The 15,989-nt window shown below is 35.0% G+C and overlaps 1 protein-coding gene across 1 annotated transcript; it reads left to right on the top strand.

Annotated features, from left to right (window-relative positions):
* Window positions 1-3,493: 3,493 nt before the first annotated feature.
* On the top strand, window positions 3,494-15,530 carry LOC121432082 (DNA-directed primase/polymerase protein-like). The gene is made up of 11 exons (XM_041629930.1): window positions 3,494-3,611; window positions 6,607-6,699; window positions 7,450-7,528; window positions 7,978-8,229; window positions 9,276-9,423; window positions 9,756-9,878; window positions 11,143-11,349; window positions 12,141-12,321; window positions 12,962-13,068; window positions 13,540-13,747; window positions 14,685-15,530. Exons 1-11 carry the CDS (start codon window positions 3,562-3,564, stop codon window positions 15,214-15,216), a joined length of 1,980 nt encoding a protein of 659 aa, XP_041485864.1. The 5' UTR covers window positions 3,494-3,561; the 3' UTR covers window positions 15,217-15,530.
* The last annotated feature ends 459 nt before the right edge of the window (window positions 15,531-15,989 follow it).

The raw sequence follows: 15,989 nt of genomic DNA, 5'->3' as shown, positions 1-15,989 counted from the left end.
GGTGGCGCTGCCCAGAAAAACTAAAATTAAAGGAACATCACCCTGACCAAAAAAAATTGTGAAGATTTTAGGAAAATCCATCAAATATTTTTTTCTTATAAAGTTATAAAAAGCAGTTTTGTAGTGCTTTGATGCTCGGCATTGGCCTTGGCCTTGAGGATTGAGCCTTGAAATTTCAAGGCATGTTTAAGGCTGTTATAAGTTTTAAGGCATTTTGTATTTTTTTTTTACTTCATTTGTTTTTATAAGTAATTATAAATATTTCATTTGTTTTGTATATTTCATGGCACTAAATACTTAATAGCCAATACCACCAATCAGCAGTAGAAGAAGCAGCAGCAGCAGTAAGTGTACAGCAGTGCCATCAATTGTAATTATCACCATTATCAAGACCTATCATCACATAAGAAAGTGATGAAAAATAACACTATTCATTGGCAATAATGTTGTAATCATGACTCATGATGATAATGACAATATCAATAATAAGGATAGTAATAATGATTATGATAAAGATTATAGAGATTTGATGACAGGAATACATATCTGACTGCAATTTTGACACCAGTTTTCATCCTTTTGAATACTTGGCCGGGGGTAAAATAAGTATAGAGAATTAAGGTACAAAAAAAGAGAATTGAAATTTATAAGTGGATGTAAGCATAAAAAACATAAAAACTGACAAGAATCCGAAAAATGACTCATTTTCAGGTCAGCATTTGAAAATTTCTACTTGCGCTTGTGCCCTATCCCCCCCCCCAAATAAAAATCCTTTTAGGAAAATTGCCCTTTTTCCAAAACCGAAAATGCCCTTTTTTCCAAATGAAATGTGTATTTTTTTCCAAAAAATAAATACCTTTTTTTAAAGTAAAACATAATACATTTAGGTTCGAAAATCACACAATTTTGGATCGCGCTCGCATTATTGTTACGGTACTAATCCTATTCATGGTTACAAAAATGTTTAGAATGTCCAGTTTTCAGGTTCTTGGGATATCACATGTTTATGAGTCATTAAATGCAATCCTTGACAGCTTCCTTTTCTGGTCAGTATATTAAAAATTTCAGCTCGAGCTCGTGTTAATTCTCATCTAGATACACACCTCTTTCATGATTACAAAAACAGCTCGGAATATTTAATTTTCATGTCTTGTTACACGAAATGTCCAGAAAAAAAGAGCTTATGATTCATGCTGGCAACATCTTGCAATGATTCCCTATGCACCGTGAATTTAGTTTTACAATTTTAAAATTGATTTTCTTTTTCAAAACCGCTTGCTCGCTGGTCGCTATACGCTTTCTCGCGGAAAAGTAAAAGCCTAAATCAAAATATCTATCTTATCAATTATAAATCATAAGGCTTTGCTCAATTTCTACAAAACAATTCTTACTTTACGCAGTTGATAATCTCATTTTGAAAATGCCTGTTTGCACCAAATTGCCCATTTTGACAGAGTAAAAAATATGTTGCGCCGCCCTTGTCCCAGGAAGTGGAGTCAGACATACTTTGATATTGGGCAAACCATGCAGGATCAGATGACCGTGGTAATAATAATTATTGCAATGTAAATCTCCTAGAAAAATAATGTAGTAAGATTTACAAAGTTGACTAAATTATCATTTTGATATCATCTATCATGATTTATTATAGCGATTTATCAATATCTGATGATCGACAGTCGAACGCATTTTCTCTTACAGTGTCAAAATTAATCGCCTTTGCACCAGGAGGTACCGCCTTTCCAGTACAATAGTAATACATTTAGCCAAATCAATATATGGTTTTCAATAAATCATTGTATATATCATAATACAAAATGTTCATATCAAGTGAACGAAGATTACTAATGAATTCAACATTCAATTCAACCGATTTTGACATCGATATACTTGGTGATAAACTGATAATCATCAGTATTTTGATCACATGAATTAACTGGCGTAAATCCGGTGGAAGCAGTGAGGGGGGGGGGGTTAAAGCAATATTATGACCTGAAAATCAAAATTATGGGGACGCCCCCACACCAAAGGGATTATTTTATAGCCCCTATATCACACCACAGGCAACATAATCATGATAATACGTATATACATTATACTGTAAATGTTTACATAACACTACCATCTTTCAGTTAAAGGCTTATCACCATTTTTTCGATGGCTATTGTAATGGGTTTGTTGGGATAAGTCATATATTACAGTAGATATCAAAATTCGAGTTAGCGAAGCGAGCAAACTAGCAAATTTTCATTGGCTTCCATGATTACCAAAATAGTCTTTCAACATTATTCAAGGGGTGTGTAATTGTAGAAATGCATAGATATTACAGAGGATGATTAGGATAATGACCTAAACCTAAAAAGAGAAGAAAATGAAAAATGAAAGAGCAAATAAGTTCATAATTTTATTCAATGCAATCTCATTAATTCACTGGTTAAAGGTGAGATGAGAATGGGATACTGATTATCGGGATTTATAAGGGTAGTGCTTTATGAAATCAATAAAGGCCATTCACAGGCCAAAATATAAACTTTTACACACAAAAAACGTAGAGATATCACAATGATGCAAATTAAAAGGAAAATATTTTTTTCGGCAGAAAATGAAAGATTTTGAAAAATCTTTGAGATTATATTGCGACTTTAGGAGAGGGCGTAACACTAATTTTATTTAGCAAAATTCATATTTGAAATAATCATTTGTGACATTGATGTGGAAGTCTATAAACGGGTGAAATTTCATTTGTGTGCGAAATATTGCTGTCCTATATCTTGCCTCTGCAACGCATTCTACATTTAATGGGGGTATGTGCCTATATTTTTTTTAATAAATAATCCCCCTTATACAAAGATGCTAGGACAGGAGCCCCCCCCCCACAGTGATGTTTCATTGATCAAAGTTATATGTAACCATATATGAGGTTATATGTCACCATATAAGGTCATTGGTATCATAAAATCATATATATGTATGAAAGTATAATTACCATTCTCTCATGACGCAGTGGATTGCAATAAGATAAACCTAGGGATTTGCCTTGCCCATTTAGATTGAAATTTTGCCCTTTTTTAATGCAACTTTATTAGGCCAATTTATTGAAGCACTTTGACTGTATTTTGGTATTAATCCACGCACCAGTACCACTATTTTGATGATTAAAAAAAATCCTGTATATGTGGTTGAAGACCTTTTTTTTCTTTCTTTTTTTTTGCTTGTCAAATTTTTGGACGGACGAATTTGCCCCCTCCCTGTGAAAAATCACATCCTAGGTACGCCACGGGGGGGGGGTATATATCCTCTCATCCTGCCGGGATTTACGCCCGTGCATGGATAACACGTCAAATCTCTAACTTTGTACATGTATGTATGGCCTATTAATATTTTATTTTTGATACGCCTTCTGGGTGGTGGGCGTGGTTCAGAGTTCGATATGCATGACGGCTAGTGGGCGTGGTCACAAAAAAGCGCGAACATGTGAGCTTATTTAGAAAACAAACGAGACAGGTCGGTCTATTTTATTTATCGACGCTATTTGACCTGACCTTCGATAGTATTATCAATATGTTGCCATCTGTAGTGCCCCCAATTTCAGTTTTACAGGAAAGAAAATTGTAAGTAGCTAGAGTACCGGTGTCCGTGTGCCGGTGATTATACTAATTTAGCTGTATAGTTTTAGTCGGTGTCAACATGGTCAAGATTGCATTGTATGGTAGAACCACGTATTGAACTTTTTGTCATGTTTTTATCACTAATAATAATATCAGTGCAACGTACGGTATGTCATCGTTTGTAACTGGTCTTTGTATGTAACTCACTCTGGGGCATTTGGGACCTCGATAATTAGTGTTACCGCATTTGTTGTTTTGTAATTTACCATTTCTATTACCCTTTCGAAGAAGATATGTCGGCATTATCGTGATATAGGTTATGTTCACTTCATACAGCAGCGCTTTATTCAGTCGCACGCACGGTTCCCTATTTCCACCTCCATTCACTTTGTACACAAATGCGCGTACAAAATCTATGAGTGGTTTCCAAAACCACGATTTGGCCGATATGTCACCATTTCCATTTAATACTAGCCAGGTATATTTAATATCATGAATATAGACAGCTGGCAGCCGTCTGTTTCGAGGAGTTTTTTTTAACATTTTTTAATTTCTCCTCGTATGTATTTGGTGAGTGAAGCCAACGAAGTTCAGCTGAACAACCAACTAACATAACAGAGACCGAAGCTTTTGGTCTAGGTATATAATGCTCTAGCCTCTACTGTGAGTTCAATACTGTTTACGACTTAACTTAAGGACCAGGGTTGGTATTCTGAAAACGTTCTTATCTTTGTTCTTATCTCAATGAGATAAGAAGACGCTAAAATCATTGCAAATCGGTATTCTGAAAATCTTCTTAACGCGTTCTTATCTCTGTAAGGACTGCCTCCTTATCTTCAACATGCCCATTTTTAAGATATTACCAATCAAAATGCGCTTTATATTGGCAGTTTAACCAATACACATGATACAAGCGTTCCTTATTTGTGAAGAGAATATCATGGGCGCTGCGTGTACACTGTTTCTGGCGCATTGCGCAAAATAGGCATTTTATACGCAATGACTGATTATTATTTCGAGACACGTGCACAAAATAAAGAAAGAAAGCAAAAAAGAAAAGTGGTAAAGAAAGCAGTTACGAATAAGAATAAAACAGGAAGAAAGAAAGTAAGTAGGTAGCAGAAATTTAAAAATAAAAGGATCAAAGCCAAAAACAATGAAAGAAAGAAAAGGAAACGAAAGGAAGCAAGCAAAAAGAACTTAAAAGAAAATTTAAAAAAATAAAAAAAAATAAAAAAGGAAAGAATACAAGAAAGGAAAAGGAGGAATAAATAGAATGATAATCAATGATAAAAAGAGGAATAAAAAATTGAAGGAAAAATAAAGAAGGAAAAGGAAAGAAACTTAAAGGAAAAAACGAAAAAGGACAAATTAAAAAGATTAAAAAGGATAAAATGAAGGAATAAAGAACAAAAAAAAGTAAAAAAAAAACGAATGAAAGAAAGTTAAAACAAAGAAGGAACAAAAATATGTAAAAGTGAAGGAATAGAGAAAAGGGGAAAATGAAACAAAGAAATAAAGAAAGAGATAAGAGAGAGAAGATAAAAGATGAAAGGAAAATTAAAGCAAAATTGAAAACTAAATAAAGATAAAAAGAAAGGTAAATTCAAAGAAGGAAAGAAACAGAAGGGGAAAATAAAAAGGCATGAAGAATGAATGAAAAGAAACGAAGAAAGATTAATGGAAAGAATAAAGAAAAAGATTTTTAGAAATTAATAGAAGAAAGAGTAAATAAAGAACGAACGAAATGAGAATGAGCAAAAAAATAAATTAGAATAAAGAAGAAAGTAGTCAGAAAGAAGGCACACATTTAGTGTCATAAAGCAGAAATAAAAAGAATGATAGAAAGAGCAAATGAACGAGCGCAAAAAAATAAAATAAAATGAAAGAAATTATAAGAGAAAGAAAACAGAAAAAAAATAATGAGGGGAAAAAATTGAAAATTAAGGGAAGGAGGAAAGAAAGAAAAAAGGAACAAATAAAATGAATGAATAAAAAAAAACAAATATAAAGAGGAAAGAATGAATGAAAGATAGAAAAAGAATGAAGAAATAAAAAGATTTTTAAAAATACATAAAGTGAAGGATGAAAGGAAAAGAAAAACAGAAAGAAAGAGAAAAAAGGGGAAAGAAAATAAAAACTTAGTAAAGAAAAAAGGAAAAAAATCGTAAAGGGAAAATAAAAAAGGAAGGACCCCTCCCAATCATGGGATTGATGCTGCTGTGTAGGCCCATCCTCCCGTTTTTCATTTATCAATTCACATGTATCATTTTATATGCATGTATTGTTATTTGTTTTAACGGAAATATATTCAATAAAAAAGAAAAGAAAAAGAAAGAATAGATAAAATAACGCAAAAGAAAAATAAGGAAGAAGTTAAAAGATTCAAAAGAATAAAACAAAATGAAGAATGAAAGAAAGGAAAAAAGACAAACAGAAAGAAAGGAAGAAAAAGCGAAAATAAATAAATGAAATAAATGAAATAAAGAAAGAAAGAAAGAAAGGAAGAAAAAGGGATAGAAAAAAGAGACAGGCAAAATAAAGGGTGAATGAAAGTAAGGGTGGGAGGAATACTTGTTACTACCAGTGGCCATCGATTTTTAGCAAGAAAGAACGCGGACATCGTGAGATGTGATAACCCTCTAGCTATCTTAAATATTATCATATATATCGTAAAGAGATAAGAACGAAAAAAGATAAGAACGTTTTCAGAATACCACTTATCTTTATTTTGTTCTTATCTTTTAGCGCGCTTTGGTACTATATGCGCGAGTTGTAAATTTACGCGCTCAGCATTGGGTGGAGAGCAAGATAAGAACAAAAATAAGAACAAAAGATAAGAAAAAGATAAGAACGTTTTCAGAATACCAATTTAAGAAAGTGACGTAGATAAGAACAAAATTAAGATAAGAACGTTTTCAGAATACCACCCCAGGAGTGCCGGTAAAATTTAATAAAATTGTTTAAAGTTTATTTCGTTTTTCATTTTTCACAACAGGAAACAGAAATTATGGCTTGAAAAGATCAAGAAACTGGAAGAAAAGGAGATCTGGTTGAAAGAACACCCTCTTATACCAGATTACAAACCAAGGTTAGTATTTGATCAATTCTCTTTAATATTTTTTCTGATATGATATTGAATACATCAAATATTACAACAGAATGACAGATACATTTTAGTCTGCATCCATGTACTAAAAGAAAGTAAAGATGATGATCTCCGACTTAAACGAGGAAGAATACAAGAGACAGATTAAATGTAGAAAGGTAACAGACGTGTTGATGCATCAATCCAACAAGCAGACATGTTGGAAGAAAAACAATAAAAACCTGTGCATCAAATAGTAATGAATCAATATGGTCTTATGCACAGGTGTCCGATTGTGACATCATCTGAGAACCCTCTATTTTTGGCTACTTATGAATATCAACGAAGTACAAAATTTTACCTCTAAATTTGACATAGTATATCAATTAAAACTGACATAAATTTCATATTCTGGAAGAGTTTCAGAATAATTGTTATCATATTTTGTTTCATCGTGGATACAATACCTCACCTCCGTCACCTGGTAGTTTCATAAAGCTATTTATAAGTTATCAGCGACTTTACGAACGACTGGTGATCCTCTCTTAGGTGTTAAATCACTATCAATGAAACTTTGGTGTATACCATTAACCACAAGAAAGGTTCACCAGTCGTTTGTAAAGTCGCTCATAACCTGCAAACAAGCTTTATGAAGCACTCACCTGTTGAATTTAACTGCACATAGTACATTATTCATTTGGTATTGATATGGAAATAGATGAATTATCTCTTATCCTTATTTTCATTGGGTAGACTTACAGAGCCATCACCATTCTGGTTGGTGTTTTTCAGGCAGAAGCAAGCTTTTGAATGCACAACTGCTCATCCTCAGGTAAAGAATCTAATCCAGGATTTTTTTTTTTTTGGGGGGGGGGTTGTTTTCTTGGGGGAGGGGAGCTCCCGGAGCTGGTAGGTGGTGGTAATATGTATGTTATAGTTGCATAAAGCTGTATTAGAAATATACATGTTTGGCAACTTGGCTTGTTTATTTGGGAAACTGCCTCTTGAGTGCTATTTTTTTTTTTAGTTTTAATTAATTTTTGTAAAATCCCTCCAAGATCTAGAATTATTTTTTCAGGAAAAAAGATATTCGTGAATTCCCAAGTCCAACTGATGACTTAAAATAAGACAAATGTTTACCCGGGTCATATCAATTTTGAGACCAGATTATGCAAAACATATGCTATATGCGGAAGCGTCGTGGTGTAGTGGTTCAGACTCTCGCCTTGCACTCAAGTAGGCGGAGTTACCTGTGTTATTGTTCTTGAAATATCATGGCAGGATGTGCACACCTTTGCTTTTGAGCCTGAAAACATGAAGAATTCGACTGGGAAGGGTCTTCGAAAGTATCTTGTGACGAGCTACGCCCAGCTTTGGCACACCATCAAATCATTGGCCCACAGTGAACGTTATGGTTCATTCTACGAGGTCATCCCTGAAGCTGCAGCTTGTAAGCTTTATTTTGATCTTGAATTTAGAAGAGATTTGAACCCTGATGCTGACGGGGAAGCTATGGTTCAGATACTGATCAAGGTGAGTGACAAAATGGTGGTAAATTGCTGATTGGTTTACATTGTAATTATGTACAAATATGTGCATCGCTAATGGTTTTTCTACATGGTACAATTGAAACATCTTTCTAGAATACAGACCAATGAGGATTAAAGTATGTGGGTATTTAGAGTAGATTTTTGATGTTTTTAGAAATTTTGAAAACATTTTGCACCAAAAAAACTAAAAAATTCACTAAAACTGTGTATGAAATCCTCTAATTCTACTTAAGATTAAGCAAAATTGCCCCGATGACAAGTTTGGTCACTTCGCTCCTCGAGTTTCTTCGAAAAAATCTGCATACAGCCATTGTAGAGCAAACAATCAATATATGACCAAATATAGTATAGATAGTAGACCAAGTGGGTTTAGCCCAGTGGAATTAGACTATCTGAAAATAGACCAACTGCTCAGATTCAAGCAGTCTAGATATTGGTTGCAGTCGCAAAGAAATTCTTGTATATTGAAATCAAAATATTATTAATAAACATAATACTTGTACCTTTACTTGTGATCATGCAAAAAACATCTTTTAAACCATTTTTTTCTTGGAGATATATCTGTCTACCAAATATGAACGAAAGTACCAGTGTAGCAAGATTGAGCATTTTCGTTATCACCAATCAATTATATTTATCTTGTTACCGTGGCAACAACACTAAATAAAACATGGACATGTATACCATTATGGGGTGGGGGGTTAATTAAGTGTTAATTAAAAAATGGTGATAATAATAATTGTAATATCTTTGAGAGCGCACACACCATCCAGAGATGCTCATGGCGCTAGCCCAGCAACAGTTCCTTAGGATATACAAACAACAAGTATAAACAAATAAAAAAGAGATCTTAACAAATACAACCGAGTGATCATTTACATCTCGTGTTCAGGCCCCTGTAATGCAAAGTGATTTGATTGTATCGAGTGTATTTTATGTGCATGGAGAAAATGTGACTTATTTTTTACCCTATTCAGCTGTTGTCTCTTTTTTTTCTGTTTAATTGCTGCTTGTTTATATCTTTCACAGTTGGTATGCTTTGAACTTCAACAATTTTATGGGATCCATTGCAGTGAAAGTCATGTGATCAACTTGGATGCCAGTACAGGGTCAAAGTTCAGTCGTCACCTGATCTTCAATATACCTGGTGCAATCTTCAAAGACAACCTACATACAGGTAATGTTATGTTAGACATCTGTTTCATAAATACTTCCTGTAATACCAACCAAATGCACAATTTCTACCGTATGAGTAAAAAAAAAAGACTTGACACCTCACAAATCCCCAATTTAAGGAAAATATATGTCATGAAAGCATAATAATTATATATAGCTGGAAAGAACATCTTCTTCCAAATAATTTTATACCATATCTATGGGGTAAGTCTTCACGCTTGGATAATCAGAAGGTATTCTTGGTAGTGATGTGAATTTTGATTTGCCCCAAAGTAAGGCATGACAGAAATGAATGAATCCAGATGCCAATGTCATGATCTTTCTCTTTTTCAGGAAATTTTGTGCAATACCTATGCAGAAGAATAAAATCTTACTGTACTCATCTAGAACAGTTTTCAAATGGTTCACCAAACACAAGGGAAGAAGCTACTGGTCATCTTAAATGTAATGAAAATGGTAAGTGAGTGAGTGTTCAAGGTGGGCGTTTCGTGAAGCTGTTTGTAAGTTATGAACGACTTCGTGCACAGCTGGGGTAATGTTATGGAGCTGCTCAAAAGTTACATTCAACCTTGCATGTGACTGATAACCTTTTCTTGTGAAAACTGGGGCCTGTTGCAGAAAGAGTTGCGTTTAAACGCAAGTCAAAAAATCAAACGCAAGTCCCAAATGCGCGCTGTTGATTGTTTGAAAATCAAGTTGCGCGTGATTTTTAGAGTTGCGATCGATTGCAACTCTTTCTGCAACGGGCCCCTGGAATACCAAAAGTTTTCATTAACTGTATAGATTTTACTCCCAAGAAAGGGTCACCTGTTGTTCGTAAAGTGCTTCACAACTTTAAACAGCTTTATGAAAGATCACCCAAAGACATTGACTTTGATTGCACACCTGGGGGCTGTTTCATAAAGCTGTTAGTAAGATAAGAATGACTGGTGAACCTTTCTTACGCGATAAACCATTGCTAATGAATATACCATTTACCACAAGAAACGATCACCAGTCATTCTTAAAGTTGCTCTTAACTTACAAACAGCTTTATGAAACACCCACCTGATATATCTCTGAAAACTAAACTCAAATCACAATCCCTATCCTGAAAATTATTCTGAAATCAAACCTCATCATAACACCAATCGTAGGTCTTCAGAGAGATTACAAGAACGATTGTCAAAGTGCAAATTTGTATTTAATGTGATGGCCATGCTTGTCATATCTTGGGTTGGACATGAGGAAATCTGGGTTTGTACTCGATCAGCTCAATTGCCAAAGAACTCGGTTTTCAAAATGAGTCATATCTTTTGGATGAAGTTTCATTGTAATGATGTATTTCACAGCAGTTTAGTTCATAGCAGTGGCGAATTTGAAAACAGATTTAGTTAATGAAAGGGCAATTCCATAAAATAAGTACATCAGACCCCCTATATGTGGGACCTAATATACATGAAATTTTCTGTCTCTGATTTCTTGTTCTTTTGACAGTCTGTAATAATCTCAAAGGGCCATGACTTGGTCAGTTTATAATGTGAAGTAAGACTTGAGAAAAAATGGGAGTTGGACGTACGAAAAGGTTGATCAGTTTATGGAGTTGCTCATAAGTTACATTTTGGGAAAGAAAGTGCAACAGTAGAAAGTTAGCAAAAATTGCAAAAGTTTTATTGAATAGGCAAATAATTGCTACTAAAAAGTACTAAACTTGTAAATCATTGCTCGTCAATTGATGTAGGATCTTCATGTAGTGACAACCAAGAACCACCATCAAAGAAAATGAGAGGAGAGATATCAGATGATAAGAGCAGTAGCCATGGTAACCAGATGCTAGGCCAGGCAGCCAATAAAGAACGTGATAGAGAAGAATTCACTGAGAAAGACATGTTAAAGAATCTTTACATCAATGTAAATGATGGAGGAAAAGAGTTGTTTATTGATACAGGTAAGCTAAGATGAAAAATTCACTTAGAGTTAAATTTGATTTAACCAATAGAATAAAATGACACATACATAGTTAAATAAAAAAATATATCATTTAAGACCTCTGACCGTAGCAAAAAGTGAAATTGGTTAAACATATATCAGTCAAAAGCTTATATGCTATAAAACATAACAATGCAAATTTTACACATTTTCACCACTTACCAGCTGACTATTTTGCTTGAAAATAACTCATAGTAGCAGGTTCTGAATAGGCTTTATGGTGCTTATCGGTCTGAATTAGTTAATGCCATACTCTGTCAGATGAGTTTTGAATTACACAGGTTTGTACATATAAAAACTTGATGATTTTTTTGTTTTCCAGATTTTTCATCAAGAATTTATTTTCATCTATCATCACATGCCATGCAATGACTATGCATAAATCTTGCATTATTGTACTTTGTAGCTTATACATGTATGGTTTGATTCAATTTCGCTTTTAACTATTTTAAAGTTTTATTTTCTGGTGGGTTGAAGCCTTGTATCTCAAAAGATTATAAGAATTTAGACAGTTCAGAAAAGGTTTATTTCAGGATTATGAATATGATGGAAACTTCATATCGTCTGAAAAACAGTTTCCTTATTCTTGTAGTAAACTCTTTCTAGATAAAAAGAAAATGATTACCACTGAAATATGTCTCATTTAATAAATAAAGCTTTTTCTGAGCTGCTCTCAATTTTTTTTCACTTCAGTTAAGATACAATGTTTATTAGCCCAGCAATGACATGCTTTTCATTTTTGTTTGCCAGCTGTGTATACACGCAACAGGAATTTTCGCCTCTTCAAGTGCGTCAAGCTGGGAAAGTCAAACCCGCTCTTGGTTGCCAAGGACAACAGATACCAGATGAAGACGAATTCCAAGAAGAAATCTCCAAGACCAGGTGGAGATGACTATCATTTCTTCTTGGATTCAATCATTACACATGTCAAGTGAGTAGCTTTCTTCTCAATAAGTCTTTGATTTCCATTTTAAATTTCAAATTTTATTTTACTTTATATTTCTTTCATTCTTTTCTATATGATTTTTGTTTATTTTTCTAATTATTTCTTTTTGTTTATTCATTTCTTTTCATTTTATTTATTTGGTATTATTTTTTTTTCATTCATTTTTCGTTTGCTTGTTTATTTATTAAATTTTTTGGGGGGAGGGGGTCATGTTCTGTATGTTTTTGGGAGTGCATACAAGAATGCCTCACATCTGCTGTTGAATAGGCACTTCTAGATTCAATGAAGAAGAATGGGGTGACGCTGACCAAGTCGTATGTCAATGCGTCTGTTGCGTCATCTCCCCACATTGATCCGCTGCTGAAAAGCTTTTGCTTATTGGTTATCACGTTTCGTCCATTTCAAGAGGAGTGTGATGTCATAGATAACACAGGATTAGTGAGTGATATTCGGTGGAGGGTGATAAGCAAGATTTGTTGATGTTGAAATAAGCGTAGTGCTTAAAAAAATTCAATATTTCTGTAAAACATTTTATTCACTCTTTCTCGCTTTCACTTTCTCCTAATCTCTCTCGCTCTTACTATCCCCCCCCCCTCCCCTCCCCTCGTTGTCTCTCCCATAATAGGTTTGCACCACATACCAAAGTATTAACCTGTGATGGTGCTGAAGGCTCAGGCAGAAGATTCAAACGCAAGGTTAACTACGATGGTAGCAATGCATCAAAGAGAGAAGGTGAGAATAGTTATTTTGAGTGTTCTCAAAATTTCATCTATTTGGAATCATCAACAAAAAGGAGATCCTTAGTCAAATCAGAGTAGGGTACAAAAATGGCATTGCAACATGTTCAAGGAGGAATCAATCTTTGTTTCACATTGTAATGAAGTGAACTATAGAATGTACAATATTTCATGAAATAAAAGATCAAATCCAAAAGAAATAGTGAGTGAACGACATAATGGTTCTCTCATTTGCATACTGACCAGGATGTTCCTATAACTATTTTGTGAAATTGAGTGAAAATTCAAAATAACTTAACTTTCTTATTATACATCCAATTTCAATGAATTTTATAGAATAAGTCTTGTTCGACTTTTCTCTTGTTATTCAAACAAACTTTTTTTTAGGGTGGACTAGCCCTTTAAGGGATCAGGGCAGTTGTAAATATCAAATTAAATTCTTTATGATTCTATTTAATTTCCACAGAGCGTGCAGAGAAAGTTGAGGGGTACCAGTCATCTCCCTTTCCTGAGATTGATTCCTATATCAGGAAATACTGCATCTCAAAAGGGGGCGTGGCAGGGGAGATCAGGAGATGGACCTATTTCTCCGAGGCTCAGCTCTTGGTCTATGACATCATCCAGAACAGGTGGTGTGAAAATATCGGCAGACAGCATAGGAGCAATAATATCATGTGAGCTCTACCACATACCTTTATTTTTGGTTTCGTGACATTTACTCCAGTAACAATTGCTCTGATGGAAAATCTGCATGTTAAACTGAACGTAAAACCTAACCTCCAAAACTAAATAAACCCTAACCCTTATCTTTACATTATTCTAAACCAAAAACACCATTACAATCCTAATTCTAGCCCTATGCCCTCTGAGATATTAAGACCAGAGCAAATGTCACGTCACCTTATTTTCTACATGATTGAATTATTTCCAAAATCAAATCTTTTGTAATACATGTACTAGTCATCTTGACTAGGTCAAAGTAGAGGGGTTCTAATTCTATATCCACTGGTTGATAGAGAAATGTATTGCAAAGTGCTCCATAATAGTAGGACTGATAAATTTTATATCAGAGTCAACAAATACATAGCTACAGCTTTATGCCCATGGGCATCGGTGTAGAGGGTTATCCTTTGTTTATTGGGGGACATCTATAGTTGCATACCCCCCCCCAAAAAAAAAAAGATAATCCTCTGCTCTGACGCCCATGTTTATGCCAGCTGCACACTATGCGATCTGACTAGCCCTGATTTTCAATCAATCCCATCGAAAGTTCAGCAAATTAATATTAGGAAATTTTGATTTGCTGTAAGTTTAAGCCTTTAGGTTGGACACTATGTGTTCCAACTATACCCTAAGCAAGATTTCTATGAAATCACTTAATTTGGAATTTAATTTCTTTTATTCTTACTGAGAGGCCTGTAATAGCCTTGAATTTTGATTTCAAAAATTTATACCTCGATTCAGAACTCTGATCACAAAGATTTCACAAGTTGGAACGATCATAAAATGTGAGGCAGGCTTCAAACATTCACCAACATGTGCACACCATTACTCAAGAAAAGTATATCAGAAATGGTTTTAATAAGTTTCCTATCATTGTCTTCTTTCAAGGATCCTGGTGGACTTGAGGCGAGGCATATACTACCAGAAGTGCCACGACCCAACCTGCCGAGCACAGAACTTCAAGTCAGATGAACATCCGATACCACCAGAATGCCTCCCATCATTCACTGAGTGGGATGAGGAAGAATTGATCAATGTTTCCATTCAAGTAGAAGAAGATGCAAGGTCCAACGATATGAATCAGAGCACTTCTTTCTCTGACTTTGATAGTTTCCTAGATGATGGTGCTGATGAGGAGTTGATGAAGCTTTGGGAGAGGTTGGATCCGCCGGAATCTGTTGATAATGGCTCATCTTCAAAACAGTCAACGAACCGGGAAACAGGTTTTGACAATGCCTTGGCTAAAGATTCAGAGGAGCTGATCAGGTTTGCAGACAGGTTAGATAGTCATAGGGCTTCAGTTGAAAATTTAGGACCACATAGAGAAGATATTGAGGTTAGGAAGACTTTGGGGAAGGGTGATGATGGTTGGGAGGATGGTATCACTGATGAGGAACTGTTGAGGAGTCTTCAAGACTGATCAAGATTTTGAAGGAAGGATCCTGATGTTTAGGTGAACTGTATCACTGTTGAGGAGTCTTCAAGACTGATCAAGATTTTGAGGGAAGGATCCTGATGTTTAGAACAGTATCACTGTTGAGGAGTCTTCAAGACTGATCAAGATTTTGAGGGAAAGATCCTGATGTTTAGAAGAACAGTATTACTGTTGAGGAGTCTTCAAGACTGATCAAGATTTTGAGGGAAGGATCCTGATGTTTAGGAGATCGGTATCACTGTTGAGGTCTCTTCAGGACTCATCAAGATTTTGAGGGAAGGATCCTGGGGGCGCTTCATGAAAGGACTTGTCGGACGTTTTATCCGACGTCCCATTTCATCCGACAGTTACCATAGTAACAGTACCTCTCAGCCAATCAACATCAGAAAAAGATGTCAGATCTGACAACTTGTCGGATGAAATGTTGATGAAACACTCCCTGGATGTTTAGGAGAACGGTATCACTGTTGAGGAATCTCCAAGACTGATCAAGATTTTGAGGGAAGGATCCTGATGTTTAGGAGGAGGGTATCACTGATGATGAACTGAAAAGGAGTCTTCAGGACTCATCAAGATTTTTAGGGAAAGATCCTGATGTTCAGGAGAACGGTATCACTGATGATGAACTGATCAGAGGTCTTCAAGTCTGGGACTATCTCAGATGAGACAAAGACCAAACATGATACAATGATCCCAGAGTCAGTGGTGGGGGCATAGACACCCAAGACATACTCCAAGACAGATACACCTGTATCCAG

This window comes from Lytechinus variegatus, chromosome 18 (assembly GCF_018143015.1).
Source record: "Lytechinus variegatus isolate NC3 chromosome 18, Lvar_3.0, whole genome shotgun sequence".
NCBI lineage: Eukaryota > Metazoa > Echinodermata > Echinoidea > Temnopleuroida > Toxopneustidae > Lytechinus > Lytechinus variegatus.
The sequence above is the reverse complement of the archived record's forward strand: the minus strand, read 5'-3'. Positions and strand labels throughout refer to the sequence as shown.